Raw genomic sequence first — 27,161 nt, 5'->3', positions numbered from 1 at the left:
GAGCAAGGAGCGGCCCCAGCACCAAGAGGGCAAGGCTGGGAAAGCCACAGCGAAGCCATGGGGTGGGTTGGGATGAAGGGAGCTCAGAGCTGCTCCAGCTCCAACCCCTTCCATTGGAGCAGGATGCTCCCAGCCCCTGTGTCCAACCTGAGCACTGCAGGGATGGGGCAGCCCCAGCTGCTCTGGGCACCCTGTGCCTCAGCACCTTCACAGGGAACATCTTCTGCCTCAGAGCTCAGCTCTATCAGGTTCAAGCCATTCCCATTGTCCCATCCCTGCATCCCCATCCCAAGCCCCTCTCCAGGCTCCCTGCAGCCCCTTCAGGCTCTGGAGCTGCTCCCAGCTCTCCCTTCAGGAACCTCCTCTCCTCCAGTCCTGGCAGCAGCTCCATGGTGATGCTGGGATACTGATGCTCCTCCTCCCGTCAGGATCATTATCCACATCCCCACCCATGAAGGTGTTTTATGGAGCTGGAATGTCCAAAGTCCTGTCCTTGTGGCCGCAGGGGAGTAAAGGCATCTTGAGGACAGAGAAGTGTTAATGCAGCCAGAACACGAAGGTGCTGAACTGAGCTGCTCCATCCTGGTTTCCTTTGGGATGCAGGAGCAGGCAAGGCCGGATGCTCCATCAGCTGCTGTCAGCAGGAGCTCAGTTCGTGGGGCTCTCCAGATATTACCCTGTCCTTGTCAGAACCCATTTCCTCCTGATGACTTCCAGTATTCCATGAGCTCTGCTTCCCTCCATGGCGGTCCTGGAGCCGAACAGAGCCGTGTCCCATCTGCTCCCAGTGGGAATGCCGGTGACCAGGAGCTTAAAGGGGGATTTGCTGCTTTGCCATCCCAGGAACCTTTCCAGTGCTGCTCCAACAGCTCCTGGCACCAGATCTGGGCTCTGCAGGGTGCAGGGAAGGAAGCCAGGAAAGCAGGAAGCAAGGAAAGCAGGGAGCAAGGAAAGCAGGAAGCAAGGAAAGCAGGGAACAAGGAAAGCAGGAAGCAAGGAAAGCAGGGAACAAGGAGAGCAGGGAGCAAGGAAAGCAGGGAGCAAGGAAAGCAGGAAGCAAAGAAGGACACCAGGAAGCAAGGAAAGCAGGAAGCCAGGAAAGCAGGGAGCAAGGAAAGCAGGGAGCAAGGAAAGCAGGAAGCAAGGAAAGCAGGGAGCAAGGAAAGCAGGGAGCAAGGAAAGCAGGGAGCAAGGAAGGACACCAGGAAGCAAGGAAAGCAGGGAGCAAGGAGAGCAGGAAGCAAGGAGAGCAGGGAGCAAGGAGAGCAGGGAGCAAGGAGAGCAGGGAGCAAGGAAAGCAGGGAGCAAGGAGAGCAGGGAGCAAGGAAAGCAGGGAGCAAGGAAAGCAGGGAGCAAGGAAGGACACCAGGAAGCAAGGAAAGCAGGGAGCAAGGAGAGCAGGAAGCAAGGAGAGCAGGGAGCAAGGAGAGCAGGGAGCAAGGAAAGCAGGGAGCAAGGAAAGCAGGGAGCCAGGAAGGACACCAGGAAGCCCTGGCTCACTCTCTGCTGTATCCCAGGGCAGGGGAGCAGCAGATCCCAGTGTTCCCATCCGGCTGCACTGATCCCTGTGTCTGGGATGCGCTGGATCAGCCTCACTTCCCGGCTCCATCCTGTTCCATCCATGGAATCCCGGAAGGGACCTTTCCATGTGGATCCCAGCAGCTCCGCATCCAGCGTTGGGGGTTGGTCCCTTCCCACCCCAACCATTCCATGATCCCAAGCACCGTCCTTATCCTGTGCTCGCACCCAGGACCCCTCCACGGCCCCATTCCCCATTCCTGGAATGCTGTCCAGGCTGTAAAGGCCTGTCCCGAAGCTGGGAAAAGCAGGGATCAATGGAAGGCACCGGATCCATCCCAATGGAGAGACCCCATTGACCACAACCCGAGCTGCTCCAAGAGGAACTTCCCATTGAATTCCCACTGCAGAGCTGGGAATGCCGCTGCCCATCCCCCCCCCACACACATCCCGATGGATCCGGAGCACGACGGGGACCATCCTGTGGCATTCCCAAGGCCGGGAATGGGGGGGGAGGGGGGGGGTCAAACCGGGGCTCCCCCGTTCCCCTTACCTGAGCCCGGTGCACGGAGCCTCCGCTGGGGCCTTCATCCTCCTCCTCCTCGTCCAGGTCGGAGCCGGTGCTGTCGGAGCCGGACTCCTCCAGCCCCGAGTACTCGCTCTCGTCCTCGCTGTCCGGAAGCGGCCTCAGCACCGCTCCGGTCCGGTCCGGATGCGGCTCCGAGCTCCGGTCGGGTCCGGTCCCTACCGGAGGCTCCACAGGCTCCACAGGCTCCGTAGGCCCCGACCAGGCCCCGTCTCCATGGCAACGCGCCCCAACCTCCGCCATGGCCCCGCTGCCACCACCGACTGACCCACCACGTGCGCGCGGGTCAGAGGTCACGGCCGAAGGCCACGTCCCCCCCTCCGCGCGTGCGCAGCTCCAAAGGCGGGGGGGGAGGGCGGCGCACCGCGCATGCGTACACCCTACACCGGCTCAGAGCACCGGTACAGCGGGAGGCGGAACCGCGCATGCGCACACCCTACCCGGCGTGCGGTACGGGGGGGGGTGGAGCCATGCGCATGCGCACACCCCTACAGCGCGGAGCACCGGTACGGGGGGAGGCGGCACCGCGCATGCGCACACCGTACACCGGCGCGCAACACCGGTACATGGGAGGCGGAGCTGCGCATGCGCACAACCTCCCCGGCGCAGCGCACCGGTACGGGGAGGCGGTATCGCGCATGCGCACATCCCACCCGGCGTGTGATACAGGGGGAGGTGGAGCCCCGCGCATGCGCACACCATACACCGGCGTGCTGTACAGAGAGGAGGCGGCGCCGCGCATGCGCCGCTGAGGGACGGGGGGTGTCCCAAGATGGCGGCGGCCATGCTGGGCCCCGGTGCGCTCCGTACGCAGGCCCCGCACCGGGCCCCGTCCGGGCCCTGAGGCCGCCGCCGCCGCCGCCATGGACGGGACCGGGCCCGGGGCCGCGGCCCACGGCAATGGGAGCGTCCCCGCGTTCCTCAGCAAACTATGGACCCTCGTGGAGGACCCGGACACGGACGCGCTCATCTGCTGGAGCCCGGTGAGTGGGGCATGAGGGGGACCGGAGGTACCGGTACTGAGGGGGATCCTGCACCCGTGTGTGGTGCTGAGGTGTACAGCACCAATGGAGCAGGTAAAGGGGATGATCCTGATCCGGTGTGTGTGGTGCTGGTTGCTCAGCACCGGGGCTGGAGCCCGGTGAGTGCGGACTGAGGGGGACCGGAGGTACCGGTACTGAGGGGGATCCTGATCCGGGGTGAGCGGTGCTGAGCACCTCAGCACCAATGGAACATGGAGCAGGTCAAGGGGATGATCCTGCCCCTGTGTGTGGTGCTGAGCACATCAGCACCAATGGAACATGGAGCAGGTCAAAGGGATGATCCTGCCCCTGTGTGTGTGGGGCTGGGTGCTCAGCACCAATGGAGCATGGAGCAGGTCAAGGGGATGATCCTGCCCCTGTGTGTGTGGTGCTGAACTCATCAGCACCAATGGAGCATGGAGCAGGTCAAGGGGATGATCCTGCCCCTGTGTGTGTGGTGCTGAGCACATCAGCACCAGTGGAGCATGGAGCAGGTGAAGGGGATGATCCTGCCGCTGTGTGTGTGGTGCTGAGCACATCAGCACCAATGGAGCAGGTCAAGGGGATGATCCTGCCCCTGTGTGTGTGGTGCTGAGCACATCAGCACCAATGGAGCAGGTCAAGGGGATGATCCTGCCCCTGTGTGTGTGGTGCTGAGCACATCAGCACCAATGGAGCAGGTCAAGGGGATGATCCTGCCCCTGTGTGTGTGGTGCTGGGTGCTCAGCACCAATGGAGCAGGTCAAGGGATGATCCTGCCCCTGTGTGTGTGGTGCTGGGGTGTACAGCACCAATGGAGCAGGTCAAGGGGATGATCCTGCCCCCGTGTGTGTGGTGCTGAGGTGTACAGCACCAATGGAGCAGGTCTAGGGGATGATCCTGCCCCTGTGTGTGTAGTGCAGAGCACATCAGCACCAATGGAACAGGTCAAGGGGATGATCCTGCTCCAGTGTGTGTGGTGCTGAGCACATCAGCACCAATGGAGCATGGAGCAGGTCAAGGGGATGATCCTGCCCCTGTGTGTGTGGTGCTGAGCACATCAGCACCAATGGAGCATGGAGCAGGTCAAGGGGATGATCCTGCCCCTGTGTGTGTGGTGCTGAGCACATCAGCACCAATGGAGCAGGTCAAGGGATGATCCTGCCCCTGTGTGTGTGGTGCTGAGCACATCAGCACCAATGGAGCAGGTCAAGGGGATGATCCTGCTCCTGTGTGTGTGGTGCTGAGCACACCAGCACCAATGGAGCATGGAGCAGGTCAAGGGGATGATCCTGCCCCTGTGTGTGTGGTGCTGGGTGCTCAGCACCGGGGCTGGAGCCCGGTGAGTGCGGCATGAGGGGACCGGGGGTACCGATACTGAGGGGGAGCCTGATCCGGTGTGAGCGGTGCTGAGCACATCAGCACCAATGGAGCAGGTAAAGGGGATGATCCTGCCCTGGTGTGTGTGGTGCTGGGTGCTCAGCACCAATGGAGCATGGAGCAGGTCAAGGGGATGATCCTGATCCAGTGTGTGTGGTGCTGGGTGCTCAGCACCAATGGAGCAGGTCAAGGGGATGATCCTGCCCCTGTGTGTGTGGTGCTGAGCACATCAGCACCAATGGAGCATGGAGCAGGTCAAGGGGATGATCCTGCCCCTGTGTGTGCGGTGCTGGGTGCTCAGCACCAATGGAGCTGGTCAAGGGATGATCCTGCCCCTGTGTGTGTGGTGCTGAGCACATCAGCACCAATGGAGCATGGAGCAGGTCAAGGGGATGATCCTGCCCCTGTGTGTGCGGTGCTGGGTGCTCAGCACCAATGGAGCAGGTCAAGGGGATGATCCTGATCCGGTGTGTGTGGTGCTGAGCACATCAGCACCAATGGAACATGGAGCAGGTCAAGGGATGATCCTGCCCCTGTGTGTGTAGTGCTGGGTGCTCAGCACCAATGGAGCAGGTCATGGGGATGATCCTGCCCCTGTGTGTGTGGTGCTGAGCACATCAGCACCAATGGAGCATGTCAAGGGGATGATCCTGCCCCTGTGTGTGTGGTGCTGAGCACATCAGCACCAATGGAGCATGGAGCAGGTCAAGGGGATGATCCTGCCCCCGTGTGGGTGGTGCTGGGTGCTCAGCACCAATGGAACATGGAGCAGGTCAAGGGGATGATCCTGCCCCTGTGTGTGTGGTGCTGAGCACATCAGCACCAATGGAGCATGGAGCAGGTCAGGGGGATAATCCTGCCCCTGTGTGTGTGGGGCTGGGTGCTCAGCACCAATGGAACATGGAGCAGGTCAAGGGGATGATCCTGCCCCTGTGTGTGTGGTGCTGAGCACATCAGCACCAATGGAGCATGGAGCAGGTCAAGGGGATGATCCTGCTCCTGTGTGTGGTGCTGGCTGCTCAGCACCTATGGAGCATGGAGCAGGTCAAGGGTATGATCCTGCACATGTGTGTGTGGTGCTGAGCACATCAGCACCAATGGAGCATGGAGCAGGTCAAGGGGATGATCCTGCACCTGTGTGTGTGGTGCTGGGTGCTCAGCACCGGGGCTGGAGCCCGGTGAGTGCGGCAGGAGGGGTACGGGGGTACCGGTACTGAGGGGGAGCCTGATCCGGTGTGTGTGGTGCTGAGCACATCAGCACCAATGGAACATGGAGCAGGTCAAGGGGATGATCCTTCCCCTGTGTGTGTGGTGCTGAGCACATCAGCACCAATGGAACATGGAGCAGGTCAAGGGGATGATCCTGCCCCTGTGTGTGCGGTGCTGGGTGCTCAGCACCAATGGAGCATGGAGCAGGTCAAGGGATGATCCTGCCCCTGTGTGTGTGGTGCTGGGTGCTCAGCACCAATGGAACATGGAGCTGGTCAAGGGATGATCCTGCCCCTGTGTGTGTGGTGCTGAGCACATCAGCACCAATGGAGCATGGAGCAGGTCAAGGGGATGATCCTGCCCCTGTGTGTGTGGTGCTGAGCACATCAGCACCAATGGAGCAGGTCAAGGGGATGATCCTGCCCCTGTGTGTGTGGTGCTGAGCACATCAGCACCAATGGAGCATGGAACAGGTCAAGGGGATGATCCTGCCCCTGTGTGTGGGGTGCTGAGGTGTACAGCACCAATGGAGCAGGTCAAGGGGATGATCCTGATCCGGTGTGTGGTGCTGAGCACATCAGCACCAATGGAGCATGGAGCAGGTCAAGGGGATGATCCTGCCCCTGTGTGTGCGGTTCTGGGTGCTCAGCACCAATGGAGCATGGAGCAGGTCAAGGGGATGATCCTGCCCCTGCGTGTGTGGTGCTGGGTGCTCAGCACCAATGGAGCACAGAGCAGGTCAAGGGATGATCCTGCCCCTGTGTGTGTGGTGCTGAGCACATCAGCACCAATGGAACATGGAGCAGGTCAGGGGGATGATCCTGCCCCTGTGTGTGTGGTGCTGAGCACATCAGCACCAATGGAGCATGGAGCAGGTCAAGGGGATGATCCTGCTCCTGTGTGTGTGGTGCTGGGTGCTCAGCACCAATGGAACATGCAGCAGGTCAAGGGGATGATCCTGCCCCTGTGTGTGTGGTGCTGAGTGCTCAGCACCAATGGAGCAGGTCAAGGGGATGATCCTGCCCCTGTGTGTGTGGTGCTGAGGTGTACAGCACCAATGGAGCAGGTCAAGGGGATGATCCTGCCCCTGTGTGTGTGGTGCTGGGTGCTCAGCACCAATGGAGCAGGTCAAGGGGATGATCCTGCCCCTGCGTGTGTGGTGCTGGGTGCTCAGCACCAATGGAACATGGAGCAGGTCAAGGGGATGATCCTGCCCCTGTGTGTGTGGTGCTGAGCACATCAGCAGCAATGGAGCATGGAGCAGGTCAAGGGGATGATCCTGCCCCAGTGTGTGCAGTGCTGGGTGCTCAGCACCAATGGAGCATGGAGCAGGTCAAGGGATGATCCTGTCCCTGTGTGTGTGGTGCTGGGTGCTCAGCACCAATGGAGCATGGGGCAGGTCCAGGGGATGATCCCGCCCCTGTGTGTGTGGTACTGAGCACATCAGCACCAATGGAGCAGGTCAAGGGGATGATCCTGCCCCTGTGTGTGCGGTGCTGGGTGCTCAGCACCATAAGGACCTGGAGCAGCTCCCGTATGGAGCCAGACTGGGAGCACTGGGGCTGTTGAGCCTGGAGAAGGGAAGGTGATGGAGAGCTCGGAGCAGCTTCCAGTGCCTGAAGGGGGATATAGAGATGCTGGGATGGACTCTTCCTTAGGGATAGGACATCAGATAACGGGATCAGACTGAAACAGGGAAGTTCAGATTGGATCTAAGGAAGGAATCCTGCCCTGTGAGGGTGCTGAGCACTGGAATGGGTTCCCCATGGAGCTGGGAATGCTCCATCCCTGGCCAGGCTGGATGGAGCCTTGGGTATGTGTCCAGTTCTGGATCCCTCGGTTCAAGGACATGGAATTCCATGGAAGAGTCCAGTGCAGATCCACAGGGATGTGAAGGGAGTGGAGCAGCTCCCTTAGGAGGAGAGGCTGAGGGAGCTGGGGCCCCTTGAGACCCCATCAGTGTTAAGGTGGGTGTCAGGATGATGGAGCGAGGCTGTTCCCAGTGATGTCCAGTGGCAGGACAAGGGGCACTGGGTGTAAACTGGAGCATAGGAGGTTCCATGTGAGCATCAGGAAGAACTCCTTTAGTGTGAGGGTGACAGAGCTCTGGAACAGGTTATCCAGGGGGTTGTGGGGTCTCCTACATTGGAGCTATTGAAGGGCACCTGGACAAGCTCCTATGGGATGTACTCGAGGTTACCCTGGGTTGGAACTGGATGAGCTGCTGAGGTCCCTTCCAACCCTTGGGATTCTGGGATCCTGGGCTGTGCTTTAGTGGGAGCTGTCCCTGGATGATCCCAAGGTCCTTTCCAACCTGAACCTATGGGAACAGAGGCTCAGCCAGGCTGAAAGAGCCCTATGGGACCCACGAGCCCATCTCCTGCCCCCTGCATCCCTCTGGGGTCCCCACTGGTGGGGTTGGTACCCGGAGCCAGGGCTGAGGCTCAGCCATGGGTGCTGGCTTGGAGCCCTACAGGTCCCATCCTATGGGAGCAGAGCCCCTCCTGGCTCCATCCTCCTGCAGGCACTTGGAGGGAGCCATCAGGTCCCCCCTGAGCCTTCCCTTCCCCATCGGAACCCCCCAGCTCTTCCCTATCCCATTGGTGCTCCAGGCCCTGCTCCATCCCCATTGCCCTGCTCTGGCCCCATCCATCCCCATTGCCCTGCTCTGGCCCCATCCAGCTCCATTGCCCTGCTCTGGCCCCATCCATCCCCATTGCCCTGCTCTGGCCCCATCCATCCCCATTGCCCTGCTCTGGCCCCATCCAGCCCCATTGCCCTGCTCTGGCCCCATCCAGCCCCATTGCCCTGCTCTGGCCCCATCCATCCCCATTGCCCTGCTCTGGCCCCATCCATCCCCATTGCCCTGCTCTGGCCCCATCCAGCCCCATTGCCCTGCTCTTGCCCCATCCAGCCCCTCAAGGTCTCTCTTGCAGTGAGGGCCCCAGAGCTGCACCCAGGACCTGAGGTGCAGCCTCCCCAGTGCCCAGCACAGGGGCACAATCCTGCCCTGGCCCTGGGGCTGGTACAGGTCAGGATGTGGCCACGGGCACAAGCTCCTGCTCAGCTCCATCACCCCAGGTCCTGCTCCAGTGCTCGAGGCCGGGTTGGACACAGGGACTGGGAGCATCGTGCTCCATGGGAAGGGGTTGGAGCTCCCTTCATCCCAACCCATTCCCTGATCCCATGACCTGCTCCAAGCTCCTTTTCCTGCTTCAGCTCCACATTCACACTTGTGATGCTCTGGGAGCTCAGCTCCCGGCCCCGCTGCCCCCCATGGCCCCACAGACCTATGGGGCTTTGGCAGCACAGTAAACCCTGCTGGGATCCACCCTCCTTCCGCTCGCAATTCCATGAGGAAGGTCCCATTCCCATGAATGGGATGCTGTGGGATGCAGGGCTGCTGACGAGGGCCTGTAACGGTATGGGGAGAATCCATCCCCCAAGAGCCAATCCCTAAGGATCACACTGGGATCAGTCCGGTTGGGGCTGGATTTGGGACTGGCTTTAAGAGGTGGGCCTGGAGATTCCCTGGATTCCCTGGAGTTTGGGATCTGGGTCCAGCTGCTTGCCTGAGGGCATCTTGTCCCCTTGTGCTGCCCATTGGGAACTGAAGTGGGATCATGGAATCCCGGAATACTTTGGGATGGAAGGGACCTTCACAGCTCATCCGGTCCAGCCCCATTATGGGGAGCTGGTCTCCATGGGTGCTCAGTGGGTCCTGGGGCTGGCTCCAGAGCAGGAAATCCAGGTGGGAAAACGCAGCTGGAATTATTTGCCAGGAGGAGAATCCCTTTGGCTGCAGTGGTGTTTATGGACAGGGTCATTCCCACCCCATGAGCCAGGAGGGGACAGCACCCCCAGAATTCCAGGGAGCAGGAATGATTCCTGCTGCCCTACATCAACACATAGGAAGGGTTTAACAACCTCCCTGCTCTTCCCATCCCATCCAAGCCCATCCTGCTCTGACCCGGAGGCTCAAGGGTATGGAACTGCTTTAACCAGGGTCCTTGGTGCTGGATGTGGGTGCTGGAAGCCTGCAAGGGGGTGAAGGGAGGAGCTGGGGCTGCCCCATCCATGCAGTGCCCAAATCCAGCTTGGACACAGGGCTCGGAGCATCCTGCTCCAATGGAAGGAGTCCCTGGAGCAGCTTGGAGCTCCCTGCATCCCACCTCATCCCACCCCATCCCATCCCACCCCATCCCATCCCACCCATCCCAGCCCATCCCATCCCAGCCCATCCCATCCCAGCCCATCCCACCCCATCCCATCCCACCCATCCCAGCCCATCCCACCCCATCCCACCCCACCCCATCCCACCCATCCCATCCCAGCCCATCCCATCCCAGCCCATCCCACCCCATCCCACCCCATCCCACCCCATCCCATCCCCATCCCAGCCCATCCCTGCCCTGCAGGTGCTCCCTAACATCCCATTCCCTTCTCTCCCGGACAGAGTGGAAGCAGCTTCCATGTGTTTGACCAAGGCCAGTTTGCCAAGGAGGTGCTCCCAAAGTACTTCAAACACAACAACATGGCCAGCTTCGTGCGGCAGCTCAACATGTGTGAGTATCCCATGGGAAAGGGGTGGCTTCCTCCTGCCTGAGCTCATGGGATTGGGGCCATGCTGCTCCCATAGCCAATGGGGAACCTGGATTTGGGCTGGGATTGGGTCCCTGCTGCTCCCATAGCCAATGGGGAACATGGATTTGTGCTGGGATTGGGTCCCTGCTGCTCCCATAGCCAATGGGGAACATGGATTTGTGCTGGGATTTGGTCCCTGCTGCTCCCACATCCAATGGGGAACCTGGATTTGGGCTGGGATTGGGTCCCTGATGCTCCACAGCCAATGGGGAACCTGGATTTGGGCTGGGATTGGGTCGCTGTTGCTCCACATCCCATGGAGAACCTGGATTTGGGCTGGGATTGGGTCCCTGCTGCTCCCACATCCAATGGGGAACTTGGATTTCGGCTGGGATTGGGTCCCTGCTGCTCCACATCCAATGGAGAACCTGGATTTGTGCTGGGATTGGGGCCCTGCTGCTTCCATAGCCAATGGGGAATGTGGATTTGGGCTGGGATTGGGTCCCTGCTGCTCCCAAACCCAATGGGGAACCTGGATTTGTGCTGGGATTGGGTTCTTGCTGCTCCCACATCCAATGGGGACCTGGATTTGTGCTGGGATTGGGTCCCTGCTGCTCCCACATCCAGTGGAGAACCTGGATTTGTGCTGGGATTGGGTCCCTGCTGCTCCCATAGCCAATGGGGACCTGGATTTGTGCTGGGATTGGGTTCCTGCTGCTCCCACATCCAATGGGGAACTTGGATTTGGGCTGGGATTGGGTCCCTGCTGCTCCACAGCCAATAGAGAACCTGGATTTGGGTTGGGATTGGGTCCCTGCTGCTCCCACATCCAATGGGGACCTGGATTTGTGCTGGGATTGGGTCCCTGCTGCTCCCACATCCAATGGGGAACCTGGATTTGGGCTGGGATTGGGTCCCTGCTGCTCCCAAACCCAATGGAGAACCTGGATTTGTGCTGGGATTGGGTCCCTGCTGCTCCACATCCAATGGAGAATCTGGGTTTGGGCTGGGATTGGGTCCCTGCTGCTCCACATCCAATGGAGAACCTGGATTTGTGCTGGGATTGGGTCCCTGCTGCTCCCACATCCAATGGGGAACCTGGATTTGTGCTGGGATTGGGTCTCTGCTGCTCCACAGCCAATGGAGAACCTGGATTTGGGTTGGGATTGGGTCCCTGCTGCTCCCACATCCAATGGAGAACCTGGATTTGGGCAGGGATTGGGTCCCTGCTGCTCCCTCATCCAATGGAGAACCTGGATTTGGGCTGGGATTGGGTCACTGATGCTCCACATGCAATGGAGAACCTGGATTGGGGCTGGGATTGGGTCCCTCCTGCTCCCAAACCCAATGGGAAGCCTGGATGTGTGCTGGGATTGGATCCCTGCTGCTCCCACAGCCAATGGGGAACCTGGATTTGTGCTGGGATTGGGTTCCTGCTGCTCCCACATCCAATGGGGAACGTGGATCTGGGCTGGGATTTGGTCCCTGCTGCTTCAAATCCAATGGGGAACCTGGATTTGTGCTGGGATTGGGTCCCTGCTGCTCCCACAGCCAATGGAGAACCTGGATTTGTGCTGGGATTGGGTCCCTGCTGCTTCAAATCCAATGGGGAACCTGGATTTGGGCTGGGATCTGTTCTCTGCTGCTCCCACATCCAATGGGGAACCTGGATTTGGGTTGGGATTGGGTCCCTGCTGCTCCCACATCCAATGGGGAACCTGGATTTGGGCTGGGATTGGGTCACTGATGCTCCACATGCAATGGAGAACCTGGATTGGGGCTGGGATTGGGTCCCTCCTGCTCCCAAACCCAATGGGAAGCCTGGATGTGTGCTGGGATTGGATCCCTGCTGCTCCCACAGCCAATGGGGAACCTGGATTTGTGCTGGGATTGGGTTCCTGCTGCTCCCACAGCCAATGGGGAACCTGGATTTGTGCTGGGATTTGGTCCCTGCTGCTTCAAATCCAATGGAGAACCTGGATTTGGGTTGGGATTGGGTCCCTGCTGCTCCACATCCAATGGAGAACCTGGATTTGTGCTGGGATTGGGTCCCTGCTGCTCCCACATCCACTGGATCTGTGCTTTGAAGGAGCTGGGGGGAATCACAGCATCCGGACCCGGAATCTGCTGCTGCATCCATGGAACTTGAGGCTCTTGGGTTCTTCTGCCATTCCCTGCTTATCCCAAGGGATCCGGACACTTCCCTTCTTCATCCATCACTGCCTCATGGAGGGTGCTCCTGTGGGATGCTCCCTAAGGACAGGCCCAGCCCATGGGACACTTGTTCCTGTTCCAGAGGTGTGGATCCAGCCCTGCTTGGATTCCCTCTCCCAACCAGCACTGATGGAGAAGGGAATTCCATAGGCCCAGGCCAGGAGGGACCCTGGGGTTGTTCATCCAGGCATGGATGCATGGAATGAGTTGGGATGAAGGGACCTGAAAGCTGCTCCAGCTCCAAGCCATTGGAATAGGATGCTCCAAGCCCCTGTGTCCATCCCTACCAGGGATGGGGCAGCCCCAGCTCCCTGCATCCCCTTCCATGTCCCAGCCCCCTCAGTGCTCTGCTATGGGGCTGGATGAGCACCTGGGCCTGATCCTTCCCAGCTCTTCCCAAGGCTCCAGGGCTCAGCATTCCCTGCGCTCCCCATGGAAGCAGCAGTTGGCAGCTGGAATCCCCCATTTCCATCCTGTTCCCAGCTCTCCAGCCTGTGCAATCCCTTCGGATCCCATCCCTTCTCTCCCCATCAGCTCCCAAGGGTCTGGGAGATGCTGCTGGTTCCTCCCCCTCTGTCTCCATGTTTCCAAGTGGTTTTCCAAGCTGCTTGATCCCCTTTTCCCCTTGTAAAGCACAAGGAATCCCAGGGCTGCCCTTGCAGCAGCTCCTTCCTGCAGCCATTGGGAATGCTGTGGGATTAGAGATGCTGCCTCCCGTGCATCCCGGGATAACAGGAGCACAGAGGATGCCTTTCAGCCCCTCTCACACGCAGGATTAACGCTAATGCTCCAGATGTGAGCATTCCAATGGGATTAGGAGGGATGATGTTTTCATTGCCTTTCAACACCAGCTCTCCCAAAGAGCTTTGGGAATGGGGGGTGTGGATTGGAAGGACTGGAAACGGGATAATCCCAGCTGGAGGCTTTGGTGCATTCCCTTGTGCCATCACCCATCCAGGAGCCTGCAGTGGGAATAGCAGGAGCTGTGCCCATGGATCCAGGGAACTGCTTGGAGCCAGGATGGGATTTATGGAAGGGGAGGATGAGGGAATAAAACAGCAGAGTTGGATTCTATGGATGCTGTAGACTGGTTCAAAATACAGTTTAGGGGGAGGAGATGGAGACCTTGACTATTATGGGATGGGTTGGGATGAAGGGAGCTCAGAGCTGCTCCAGCTCCAACCCCTTCCATTGGAGCAGGATGCTCCCAGCCCCTGTGTCCAACCTGAGCCCTGCAGGGATGGGGCAGCCCCAGCTCCTCCCTTCAACCCCTTCCATGTCCCAGCAGCCTCATGGGGAAGAACTTCCCAAGATCCCATCAACTCTTCCCTCTCCCAGTCGGAGCCGTTCCTGCTCCTCCCATCCCTGCATCCTCATCCCGGTTCCCTGCAGCCCCTCCAGGCTCTGGAGCTGCGCCCAGCTCCCCCCTTCTCCAGGCTGAGCATTCCCAGCCCCTCCAGCATCCCCATGGCCTCATCCCATCAGCTCCATGTCCCTGTGGTGCTGCTGGCCCCGTCTCCAGCAGAAGCTTCTGCCTCAGCTCCATCCCTTTCCCAAAGGGTTTCCCATTCCATATCCCACTTTCAGGATGGGCTGTGTTGGAAGGCAGGAGCATGGGGGTGACCTCTGCATCCCCCAGTTCCTCCTCACCCCATTGAGCTTTGCTTCAGTGCCTCCCCTTTGCCTTTCAGATGGCTTCCGGAAGGTGGTGCACATTGAGCAGGGAGGGCTGGTGAAGCCAGAGAAGGATGACACGGAATTCCAGCATCCCTACTTCATCCGAGGGCAGGAGCACCTCCTGGAGAACATCAAGAGGAAAGTCACCAGTGTAAGTTCATGCAATGGATCCTTTGGGATGAGCTTGAACTGAACCAGAGCGTTGGTCCAGGAAGCCTTGGTGTGCTCCAAGGGTGATGTAGGATCATGGGATCAACCAGGTTGGAAAAGCCCTTTAACATCTGGTCCAACCAGTCCCAGCCCTGCCAAGGCCACCCCTGCCCCATGGCACTGATGGTGCCTGCAGCCCTGTTCCAATGCTGAGCACCCTGTGGGGCAGGAATTGGTCCTCAGCTCCATCTGAACCTGCCCTGGTGCAGCTTGAGGCTGTTTCCTCTTGTCCCATCCCTTGTTCCTTGGGAGCAGAGCCCAGCCCCTCCTGGCTCCATCCTCCTGCAGGCACTTGGAGGAGCCATCAGGTCCCCCCTGAGCCTTCTCATCTCCATCTGAACCCCCCAGGTCCCTCAGCCCTTCCCTATCCCATTGGTGCTCCAGGCCCTGCTCCAGCCCCATTGCCCTGCTCTGACCCCATCCAGCCCCATTGCCCTGCTCTGGCCCCATCCAGCCCCATTGCCCTGCTCTGGCCCCGCTCCAGCCCCATTGCCCTGCTCTGGCCCCATCCATCCCCATTGCCCTGCTCTGGCCCCATCCATCCCCATTGCCCTGCTCTGACCCCATACATCCCCATTGCCCTGCTCTGACCCACTCCATCCCCATTGCCCTGCTCTGGCCCCATCCATCCCCATTGCCCTGCTCTGGCCCCATCCAGCCCCATTGCCCTGCTCTGGCCCCATCCATCCCCATTGCCCTGCTCTGGCTCCGCTCCATCCCCATTGCCCTGCTCTGGCTCCGCTCCAGCCCCATTGCCCTGCTCTGGCCCCATCCATCCCCATTGCCCTGCTCTGGCCCCATCCATCCCCATTGCCCTGCTCTGTTGCAGTGAGTGGCCCAGAATTGAACCCCGGCCCCAAGGTGCAGCCTCAGGATGCTCTGAGGGGTGCTGGGACTGAGCTCAGCACCCTCCCTGCCTTCAGTTCTGTGACAGCCTCCCCATCCTTTGGGATCATTCCCATGTTCCTCACACACAGCCCCCTCACCCTGGGCACCTGGGGCTCTTTGCATCCCGTGCTGGGCTTGGGAGCAATGCGTTTGTCCTTCCTCTGGGAATTCTGCAGGGCATTCCCCCCATCCACAAGTGACTGAGCTCCCTTCACACTTGGTCTTTCCCAATGGGAATGGCTGGGATTCGATGCTGCTTTCTGGGATCAGCAACCCCCTCTGCTCCCATCCTGCTCCCACATGGAGGTGATGGGGACACCTCTGCAAGGGGACTCCTGGTGTTTGTGCTCCCCCTTTGCCTCTCAGAGCAGCTCTTCCTGCACTGCTGATCAGAATTCCAGAGACATTCCCAGTGTGGGATAAGCCTCCTTCCAGTGCTGATGTTCCCTGGCCCTGCCTGAGAACACTATGGTCTGTTCCCTATGGCAAGGTCCATGCTTCCCTCTGCCCTGCTCCAGGAATACCGGCCTGGGAGAGAATTCCATGTCCTCAAGCAGGAAGGAGCTTGCTCTGGAGGTGGCTGGGTTGGGGCTCAGCCCAGGGCCCACTGTGGATGCAGCTGTGGGTGATGGATGGGGCTCAGCATCAATGTGGGGTTCAGTATCAATGTGGGGTTCAGTATCAATGTGGGGGCTCAGCATCAATGTGGGGTTCAGCATCAATGTGGGGGTCAGCATCAGTGTGGGGGCTCAGCATCAGTGTGGGGGTGCAGCATCAATGTGGGGCTCAGCATCAATGTGGGGGTTCAGCATCAATGTGGGGGCTCAGCATCAATGTGGGGGTTCAGCATCAATGTGGGGTTCAGCATCAATGTGAGGGTGCAGCACCAGTGTGGGGGTTCAGCATCAATGTGGGGTTCAGCATCAATGTGGGGGCTCAGCATCAATGTGGGGGCTCAGCATCAATGTTGGGGTTCAGCATCAATGTGGGGGTGCAGCATCAATGTGGGGGCTCAGCATCAATGTGGGGGCTCAGCATCAGTGTGGGGGCTCAGCATCAATGTGGGGGCTCAGCATCAATGTGGGGTTCAGCATCAATGTGGGGCTCAGCATCAATGTGGGGGTTCAGCATCAGTGTGGGGGCTCAGCATCAATGTGGGGGCTCAGCATCAGTGTGGGGGCTCAGCATCAATGTGGGGGTGCAGCATCAATGTGGGGGTTCAGCATCAATGTGGGGGTTCAGTATCAATGTGGGGCTCAGCATCAATGTGGGGGTTCAGTATCAATGTGGGGGCTCAGCATCAATGTGGGGTTCAGTATCAATGTGGGGTTCAGTATCAATGTGGGGGCTCAGCATCAATGTGGGGTTCAGCATCAATGTGGGGGTCAGCATCAGTGTGGGGGCTCAGCATCAGTGTGGGGGTGCAGCATCAATGTGGGGCTCAGCATCAATGTGGGGGTTCAGCATCAATGTGGGGGCTCAGCATCAATGTGGGGGTTCAGCATCAATGTGGGGTTCAGCATCAATGTGAGGGTGCAGCACCAGTGTGGGGGTTCAGCATCAATGTGGGGTTCAGCATCAATGTGGGGGCTCAGCATCAATGTGGGGGCTCAGCATCAATGTTGGGGTTCAGCATCAATGTGGGGGTGCAGCATCAATGTGGGGGCTCAGCATCAATGTGGGGGCTCAGCACCAGTGTGGGGGCTCAGCACCAGTGTGGGGGCTCAGCACGAGTGTGGGGCTCAGCATCTATGTGGGGGCTCAGCATCAATGTGGGGTTCAGCATCAATGAGGGGGCTCAGCACCAGTGTGGGGGCTCAGCATCAATGTGGGGTTCAGCATCAGTGTGGGGTTCAGCATCAATGTGGGGGGTTCAGCACCAATATGGGGGCTCAGCATCAATTTGGGGGTTCAGCATCAATGTGGGGTTCAGCACCAGTGTGGGGGCTCAGCATCAGTGTAGGGCTCAGCATCAGTGTGGGGGCTCAGCATCAATGTGGGGGTTCAGCATCAATGTGGGGGTTCAGCATCAATGTGGGGTTCAGCACCAGTGTGGGAGTTCAGCATCAATGTGGGGCTCAGCATCAATGTGGGGCTCAGCATCAATGTGGGGCTCAGCATCAGTGTGGGGGCTCAGCACCAGTGTGGGGGTTCAGCATCAATGTGGGGGCTCAGCATCAATGTGGGGTTCAGCATCAATGTGGGGGCTCAGCACCAGTGTGGGGGCTCAGCATCAGTGTGGGGGCTCAGCACCAATGTGGGGGTTCAGCACCAGTGTGGGGGTTCAGCACCAGTGTGGGGGCTCAGCAACAATGTGGGGGCTCAGCACCTGTGTGGGGGCTCAGCATCAATGTGGGGGTTCAGCATCAATATGGGGGCTCAGCACCAGTGACCTCTCCTCTGTCTCCAGGTATCCAGCATCAAGAATGAGGACATCAAGGTCCAGCAGGACAACGTGACCAAGCTCCTGACTGACATCCAGGCCATGAAGGGGAAGCAGGAGAGCATGGACTCCAAGCTGATCGCCATGAAGCAGTATGTATGTGGGGAGGGGGGGGTGGACCAGTGCGCACCAGTTTGCCCAGTGCTTTCTCCCCTCACCAGGTGGTTTTGAAGCTCTTCTCTAAGAGAAGGCTGCTCCTTGCTTGTTCTCCATCCCAGCCAGGGATACATCCAGGGATACATCCCAGGATACAGCCTGGGATTCAGGAAGCTTTCTGCTTAGTAGGGGGTGATGAAGGGATTTTCTGAGCAGGATAAAGACCCAGCCATGGGGTAAAGCTGCTTTGGAGACTGCCTTGAGGTTGTGGTTGGAAAGGTTGGGAAGGCTTCAGGATCTTCCTTCCCTTCCATGCGGATGGATCTGCAATGTCAGTGCATGGGGTTCCTTGGGATGGGCTTTGGGTTTCCCTGCCTCAGGGCACAACTGTGTCTTGTCCTCTGCTGCACCAGGGTCTTCAGGTTGGCTTGGATCACATTTGCTGTCCTGTCCTAGTGCTTCTTACTCCAGGCTCTTCATTCCCTACTGGCACCCAGTTAAATTCCCTATGGATTTTGGCCCTGGCACTGGGTGCCCAGAGAAGCTGTGGCTGCCCCATCCCTGCAGTGCTCAGGTTGGACACAGGGGCTTGGAGCATCCTGCTCCATGGAAGGGGTTGGAGCTGGAGGAGCTCCCTCCAATCCACCCCATTCCCAGATTCCCTATTTTCTGTGCCTTTGGCAGTCCCGTGGCAGGTTTGAGGTGAAGCTCCAGCCCCTATGGGTCCCTCTATGAGGATGAGCACAGCCCCCAGTCCATTGGCTCTGGAGGAAGCACAGATGGGCATCACTGATGTCACATCCCTGCAGCACCGGATGCAGTACCCGGAGCAGTGCTGGGTACCAGGGACATTCCCAAAGCCAGGAAGCTCCTGCTCCTCTTGAGCCCTTCATAAACCAGGGTTTGCATCCTGGGAGCCCTCGACCCCTTTATGGGGGCTGTGACCCTGCCTTTGGGCAGCCTCCCTCTGGGTGCATCCTTATGGAGCTGCTTTGGCAACAGGGAAAGAGGCAGGGAACAGGGAATGGAGCAGCCCTGGGGACAGGGAACAGGCTGAGGCTGAGCTCAGGGAACATCCATGCAGGTTCTCCATGCTTGGGAGAGCATCCTCACCTCTTCCTGGATGTCCTTCCTGCTTCCTGCTTCCCACTTCTGCATCCATCAGAGCCACAGGGAGCTGGGATCCCCTGCGGGCTCTCCATAGCTCTCAATGAGCACAGCTTTGGGGCTCCCACTTAAATACGGCCTCGGACAGGGGGGATTTAGGCTGGATATGAGGAAGTTCTTCCCATTGAGGGTGTAGATGAGGCCCTCAGCACCATGGGTTCGTGGTGGCCTTGGCAGTGCTGGGGTAAGGATTGGACCCGATGATCCCAAACGTCTTTCCCAGCCTGGCTCATCCCATGGTTCTGTGGTTGTGTGAGGAGATCAAAGCCCTTTAGAGTGCATGGAAAATGTTGAAGACCCTTGGAGCACATGGAAAACCATGGAGCAAGCCCTGTGAAACTGCAGCTGGGTTGAGCTGGATAAAGGGAAAGGGATCCAATGGTTTTCCCAATTCCAATTGGAGATTGGATCCAAGAAGATGCTCCCGGTAAAGGGACTCTTATGGCACAGCTGCAAATGGAGCTCCTCAAATCTCCTATTGATCCCACTCCTGGCACCTACCTGGAACACCGTGGGATAACCATGCAACCCCTGGCTTGGAGTTCAGGATCCCATTGAATCGGGATTTGGGTGGCCTTTGAGATAGCTCATGGGGAGGGATGTGCACAGAATGATGCCATCCACTCCTGCAGCCTATGGAGAACCTGGATTTAGGCTGGGATTGGGTCCGTGCTGCTCCCACATCCAATGGGGAACCTGGATTTGTGCTGGGATTGGGTCCCTGCTGCTCCCACATCCAATGGGGAACCTGGATTGGGGCTGGGATTGGGTCCCTGCTGCTCCCACATCCAATGGAGAACCTGGATTTGGGCTGGGATTGGGTCCCTGGGCTTGGTTTGGCTCCTGTGTTCTCCTCTGCTGCCTCTGTGGATATTTCACTCTCTGAAAATGGCTTTTTTTGCCATTTTCCCCCTTTTTTTGCTGTTTTTTGCCGCTTTATTGTGTTTTTTTTCCTCTTTTTTCCCATTTTTTTGCCTTTTTCTGCCTTTTTCCTGCCCTCATTCATCACAAAGTGAAATTCCAGCAGCACAAGAGGCCAGAACCCCCCAGGTGAGCAGCGAGGCCTCAGAGTTTGGGTTTGTACCTGATCCAAGCAGCTCCTTCCAGCACATCCCTATGGGCTTCCCAGGCAATCCCAGCCCGGATCCAGGCTCCACACGACCCCATCCCTGGCAGTGCTCAAGGCCAGGCTGGATGGAGCTTGGAGTGGAAGTGATCCCTGCCCAGGGCAGGGGCTGGAGCAGCTTTGAGCTCCCTCCATCCCATCCCATTCCATGATTCCATGACCTTTGCCAGCAGCATGATCCCCCTCACAGGACAGTTTGTGTTTCAGGCATCACTCTTTGGAATTCTGCTCTTTCCAACAGCTTTTATCTCCTAGGTTGCTTTGTTTTCCAATTGGAAACTCATCCAGGAGCACCTCGGCTCCAGCGGTAGGGAATGGGATCGGCTTGAACTGCATCCCATCGGCTCTGAGCAGGTCCTGACCCCCGGTGTCTGCAGTTGCTCTTGGCTCCCGTTGTGCTTCCTCACTCCTGGAACGGGGCCTCCGCCAAGCCAAATGTTTCCTCTGGGTTTTCCCACTTGGAAGTGTTTGGGTTTTCAGGATCCCGCTCGGAGCTGGCTCTGGCAGGGATTCAGCAGCGCTCAACAGGAGCCTCTTGCCCGGCTCTTGTGTGGGTACCACCCGTGCTGAGAGCCATGGAGCCATGGAATGGGATGGGATGGAGGGAGCTCAAAGCTGCTCCAGCTCCAACCCCTTCCCATTGGAGCAGGATGCTCCCAGCCCCTGTGTCCAACCTGAGCCCTGCAGGGATGGGGCAGCCCCAGCTCCTCCCTTCAACCCCTTCCATGTCCCAGCACCCTCATGGGGAAGAACTTCCCAAGATCCCATCAACTCTTCCCTCTCCCAGTCGGAGCCGTTCCTGCTCCTCCCATCCCTGCATCCTCATCCCGGTTCCCTGCAGCCCCTCCAGGCTCTGGAGCTGCTCCTAGCACCCCAAATCCTGCTCCTCCCTCCCCTCTTCCCATGGGATCAATGGGCTCCTGTCCTGTCCCACCCCACTCAGTGCTCCCCCCATGCCGGCTGCAGGGCAGGAAGGGGATCAGGTTGGGGGGGGGTGTCTGTCTCATCCCAGTGATTCATGGTCTGTTCCCGGCTCCATTGGGATTCCCGGCGTCTCCGTCCGTCTGATGGGATCCAGACTGCTGAAAGCCTCGCTCCCGGCGCCGTCCGCACCTGCTTTTATCGCCTTTCCCTATGGATCCTATGGGATTTGCCTTGGCCTCGGCCCCAGGCTGCCGGGGGGACCCTGCGAGCGCTTCCTCCTGCCCCCCCTTGCGCAGGGAACGGGAACCTTCAGCTTCCTCCCGACAGGAATAAATCAGCTCCGGGCACCGCAATTCCCTGCTCCAGGATTGCTTTCCCTCCCCGTAAATCACAGCGGATCCTCCCGGCCCCAGGAACGGCCTCTGTGCTTTCAGGCTTCCAAAAGCAACACATTCATTATCCCACAGAGCTCCTGCGGGAGCAGCTCATGGAAAAGCTGGAATCCAGCAGGCCTGGAGCAGGGAAGCGCTGAGCTCAGATGGGAGGAAGCCAAGGAGGGGTTGAGCTCATTCCCTGCCCCCCCCCAGCCCCGTCTCCATCCCCTTCCCATCAGCCGGGGTTATCCCATATCCCAAAGTCTGGCATGGAAAAGGTGAGGCCATCCCGGAGCGCTTCCTGCAAGGGAGATCCTGTGGCATTCCCAGCCAGGTGTGCTCTGCCCCATGGCATCGTGTGTCCTGAGCTGGAATGGGGATGTGGAATGGGGATGTGGAATAGGGATGTGGGATGGGGATGTGGAATAGGGATGTGGGATGGGGATGGGGGGGCTGCTGCTGAGCCAGTCCTGGAGCCTGCCTTTGACTCCAGGCTCCATCCATGGGGCAGTTTATGGGCAGGCAGGAGCCCTTGCTCCTGATCCCAAGGACTTCAGCGCCCCGATGGCTCCATCCTAGCAGCTTGTGCAGGGATTCATGGAGCCATGGAGTGGGTTAGGATGAAGGGAGCTCAAAGCTGCTCCAGCTCCAACCCCTTCCATTGGAGCAGGATGCTCCCAGCCCCTGTGTCCAACCTGAGCACTGCAGGGATGGGGCAGCCCCAGCTCCTCCCTTCAACCCCTTCCATGTCCCAGCACCCTCATGGGGAAGAACTTCCCAAGATCCCATCAACTCTTCCCTCTCCCAGTCGGAGCCGTTCCTGCTCCTCCCATCCCTGCATCCTCATCCCGGTTCCCTGCAGCCCCTCCAGGCTCTGGAGCTGCTCCCATCTCCCCCCTTCCCTTCTCCAGGCTCTCCCAGTCTGGCTCCAGGGCAGAGCTGCTCAGAATCCCAATGGATCCTGTGCAGGACACAGGCAAAGGGGCAGCTCATGTCCCATCCTGCCCAAACCCCTATGGAATGCCAGGAAAGCATTCCAAGCAGCAGCTTTCTGCACCCCACACAGAGCAGGTCGGATGCTCCCCTGCTTCCCATGGGGAACAGGACGGGATACCCCATGGAATGCTCCTGCTCCTTCACTGCCTGTTCCCAAAAGAGTCTCCTGGAGGCAGTAGTGATCCATGATCCAGCATCATTCCAGCCCTGCGCCTGGAATCCTGCCCTCAGGGGCCTCATCCTGCACAGCTGATGTCAGAGCACTGAGTCACTGCAGGGAAAGAGCCTGTTCCCTCTGGGCAGCTGGGCAGCATCTGCTTCATCCTGCTCCACTCCGTGTCCATTCCCGATGGAAGCAGTGGGATTGGGATTGATGGCCATGCTGCTCCCCACCGGCTCCATCAGGCAGGGTCAGGGGGGGTCTGCTTCTCACTTCACTGCTTCCCATCTGGATATGACAAATGGTTTCCCTTTGTGGCTGAATTCCCTTTCAAATGGACGGGAATACAGCGAGGGGCTTAGGGAATGCTGAGCTTCCTGTTCGGATGCGGGAGTGAGACATCACTGTCAGGGCTGGTGTCCTGTGGGGTGCAGGAAACAAGCATGGGGGGCTCTGCAGCGGGGGCTCCCCGTGCTCCGGGTGGGATTCCAGGAGTCGGGAATGGTTGTGCCTGGAGAGGACTTCTCCAGGAGCACAAATGCATTCTGAGGGTTTCCATTGTTCCATATCCTCGTGTGCCTCAGGAGTGCAGGGAAACCGTTCGGATTCAACCTGGAAGCAAGGGATGGAGATGGGATCTTGGGAAGTTCTTCCCCATGGGGGTGCTGGGACATGGAAGGGGTTGAAGGGAGGAGCTGGGGCTGCCCCATGGCAGGGCTCAGGTTGGACACAGGGGATGGAGCATCCTGCTCCAATAGAAGGGACTGGAGGAGCTTTGAGTTCCCTGCATCCCAATCCATCCCAGCATCTGCCCCTTGCCTGGGCTCTGCTTGCTGAGCCTTATGGAGCTGCATCCTTATGGAGCCTGTGTCCATGGGGGGATCCCTATGGATGGGGCAGTTGTGATGCAGTGATTTCCATCCATGTGGATCCTGTGTCCATGCCTGGATCCCTATGGATGGGGCAGTTGTGATGCAGTGATTTCCATCCCTGTGGAGCCTGTGTCCATGCCTGGATCCCCATGGATGGGGCAGTTGTGATGCAGTGATTTCTATCCCTGCAGAGCCTGTGTCCATGGAGGGATCCCGATGGATGGGGCAGTTGTGATGCAGTGATTTCTATCCCTGCAGAGCCTGTGTCCATGGAGGGATCCCCATGGATGGGGCAGTTGTGATGCAGTGATTTCCATCCCTCATGGTCAGAGCCTGTGTCCATGGAGGGATCCCCATGGATGGGGCAGTTGTGATGCAGTGATTTCCATCCCTGCAGAGCCTGTGTCCATGCCTGGATCCCTATGGATGGGGCAGTTGTGATGCAGTGATTTCCATCCCTGTGGAGCCTGTGTCCATGGAGGGATCCCCATGGATGGGGCAGTTGTGATGCAGTGATTTCCATCCCTATGGAGCCTGTGTCTATGCCTGGATCCCCATGGATGGGGCAGTTGTGATGCAGTGATTTCCATCCCTGGGAGCCTGTGTCCATGCCTGGATCCCAATGGATGGGGCAGTTGTGATGCAGTGATTTCCATCCCTGCAGAGCCTGTGTCCATGCCTGGATCCCTATGGATGGGGCAGTTGTGATGCAGTGATTTCCATCCCTTCAGAGCCTGTGTCCATGGAGGGATCCCCATGGATGGGGCAGTTGTGATGCAGTGATTTCCATCCCTGTAGAGCTTGTATCCATGGAGGGATCCCCATGGATGGGGCAGTTGTGATGCAGTGTGATGCTGTTATCCCAGCTTGGATGCCCTGATCCCAATGGGATGGGGATGGGGATCAGGGCTGCTGCTGCTTGGGAGCCTGCTCCATGCCGGAACCCCTCGGAATCCCATTCCATGGGATATCCATAGGTGAGACCTGCAGGGATCTCTGGGCAGTGCAGGCTCAGGCTGGAGCCTGTGCCCGGGATGCGGATCCGCATCCTGGATCCCGCATCCGTGCTGTGCAGCATCCCCTGCGGATGGCCTGGAATGGGCTTTGGCTGCTTCCCTGCTGCTCTTCCATGATCCTGGAGCTGCTCAATGCCAGGTTGGACACAGGGGCTTGGAGCATCCTGCTCCAGTGGCAGGGGTTGGAGCTGGAGATGCTTTAAGCTCCTTTCCAAGCCAGAGCAGTTTGGGATTCTGAAAGGGATCATTTGCAGGCACTGCGGGAATGAGTTGGGATTTAAGCCTGGAATTGCTCAGGTGTGCAGTGAGGACTCTACCATTGCAATTCCCGTCCATCCCATCCCATTCCATGATGCTCTGACTGCAGCAGGCAGGAGGGAGGCACCAAGGCAGGGATGTATCCCTGCTCCTGTGCCTGCCGGAGCTTCCCAAGCTCCAGGTGATGCTCGTGGTCCTCTTTGTGCGCTGGCTCTGGGATGCAGGAGCCGAGCTCCGCATCCCAATGATGCTGAGCCTGGAGAACACATCCCTTTGTCTGGGGGGTCAGCAGCTGCCGGCTCCGGCCTCGGATCAGCCGGGATAGGGAACAGTCACTGCCTGTTCCTTCCCTTTTGTCCTTTGACAAAGGGGCCGTGCCATGTGGAGCCATTCACTTCCCTGTCACCGGCATCCCGGCTCCGCTTCCTGTTGTCCTGCTCGCAGGGAGAGGCTCAGGATGGAGCGGATCTGCCCCGAGCATGGACCCTTCCCATTGGAGCAGGGTGCTCTACATCCCTGTATCCAACCTGCCGGGGCTGGAGCATCCCTGTTCATCCTGTCCTGGTATCCCAGCATCCGCACAGGGAAAACTGCCTTATCCCGGATGGGGGTTGTTGGAGAGGAGATCTCATCCGAGGGGCAGGGGAGGGCAGAGCATCCCTGCCCCACTGCCCCCCAATGAGGACCTTGGCCCACTCCTTGGCACACACAGATGGGGCAGGACCCTTCGGATGCAGGTTAAAATCCATGTTTAGTTCCCATTTCCTGTCTGGAATATGGGAACATCCTCAGGGTGGTTGGAACTCAAGGATCTTGGGGTCGTTTCCAACCCAACCCATTCAATGATCCCATTATTCCCAGTGAGTTTTCCTCTTGGATTTTGCTTCCCCCCCTCTTGCTCTGTCGAGGGCTCAGTACCATACCCAGGTGCAAGCAGGGACCTGTGCCCACCGCATCCTGCCCATGCTGTGCCAGGCACCAGCACCTTCCTGGTACCCAAGGGATGCTCTTGGTCCTCTCCTGGCTCCAACACTGCCTCCGCACCCTCCCAGGGAACAGCTTCAGCCCAAGAGCTCAGCTCCATCTCCCCTCTGTCAGGATCAGGCCATTCCCATTGTCCCATTGTCCCATTGTCCCATCCCTGCATCCTCATTCCCTGCAGGGCCTGGAGCTGCTCTCAGCTCTCCCCCCACGCTCTGGGCTGGGGCACAGCCCCCATTTACCCCCCCCCCCCCATTAATCCCAGTGCTCCCAGTTTGATGCAGGTGGTGCTGGAGCATCCCTTATCTCCCGCAGGCAGGCAGTGCTCATCCATCACGGCACTGTGCCGCTGACAAAGCCTTCCCATTATCGGGAATGGGGTGGGAGCATCCCTGCTCCCGGAGGGGGGGGGGGGGGGGGTGGAAGCCACGCTTGGCTTCCCATGGAGCCGGGATGGAGATTAATGGCTCTGTTTCAGCTGGGCCTGGGATGAGCCCAGTGAATATCCTGCTTTCGGGAACACTGGGAATCTCACAACAGGAGGGTCTCAATCCCATGCCCCTTTATGGAGCTGCTCGTCTGTGCCTGAGCTTCCCCCTCCTGCAGCCTCGGATCCCATGGCACAGCCTGGATGTGTCCCAGAGCTTCCATGAGGCAGCACAGAGACAGAGCCAGGGAATGGGGTGGGATGAAGGGAGCTCAAAGCTGCTCCAGCTCCAACCCCTTCCATTGGAGCAGGATGCTCCCAGCCCCTGTGTCCAACCTGAGCCCTGCAGGGATGGGGCAGCCCCAGCTCCTCCCTTCAACCCCTTCCATGTCCCAGCAGCCTCATGGGGAAGAACTTCCCAAGATCCCATCAACTCTTCCCTCTCCCAGTCGGAGCCGTTCCTGCTCCTCCCATCCCTGCATCCTCATCCCGGTTCCCTGCAGCCCCTTCAGGCTCTGGAGCCTCTCCCAGCTCTCCCCTTCTCCAGGCTGAGCATTCCCAGCCCCTCCAGCATCCCCATGGCCTCGCTCCATCAGGAATCGCTCCCGATATCCCAAACCAGGCTCCCACTTGCGGCTGCATCCAAGCAACCAAGCAGGGGCTCCCGCAGCATTCCCAAGGCATTCCTAAAGGGATGCAGCTGCCTCATCCCATCCCCTCCATGCACCAGCTGCCAATTACACGCATGGAGGCCACGGATGCTCCAGGCCACAGCAGGGATTTTGGGATGCATGGAAATTATCCCTGTTCCCAGCAGCTCTCACCATCTGACCACAGCTCCCGGATCTGCCTTGGGATAACAAGCACATGGAGCTCTTGCCTTGTCCCTGGGTTAACCAGGGCCGAGCCCTGCAGCATTCCCAAGGGTGGGAATGGGAATGAGGCCGTTCCGGCTGCTCCATCCCACCTGAGCTGGGCGCTGCTCATTAGGCAGCGGGATGGGAGCAGCTGGAGCCTGGGTCCCACTGGGTTAAACTGGGTTTATACTGGTCTG

General features: G+C 59.0%; 1 protein-coding gene across 1 annotated transcript in view; it reads left to right on the top strand.

The window, feature by feature from the left end:
- The first annotated feature begins 2,869 nt into the window (after positions 1-2,869).
- The window catches only part of HSF1 (heat shock transcription factor 1), a 39,354-nt gene continuing 15,062 nt past the window's right edge, over positions 2,870-27,161 (top strand). Inside the window, exons 1-4 of the mRNA XM_034069196.1 lie at positions 2,870-3,087; positions 10,151-10,259; positions 14,184-14,320; positions 17,678-17,802. Coding sequence (XP_033925087.1) covers positions 2,968-3,087; positions 10,151-10,259; positions 14,184-14,320; positions 17,678-17,802 — 491 coding nt within the window. The 5' untranslated portion in view covers positions 2,870-2,967. The remainder of the gene's footprint in view (positions 3,088-10,150; positions 10,260-14,183; positions 14,321-17,677; positions 17,803-27,161) is intronic.

This window comes from Melopsittacus undulatus, chromosome 1 (assembly GCF_012275295.1).
Source record: "Melopsittacus undulatus isolate bMelUnd1 chromosome 1, bMelUnd1.mat.Z, whole genome shotgun sequence".
NCBI classification, from domain to species: Eukaryota; Metazoa; Chordata; class Aves; order Psittaciformes; family Psittaculidae; genus Melopsittacus; species Melopsittacus undulatus.
Note: the sequence above shows the minus strand (reverse complement) of the source record. Positions and strands in the feature narration are given on the sequence as shown.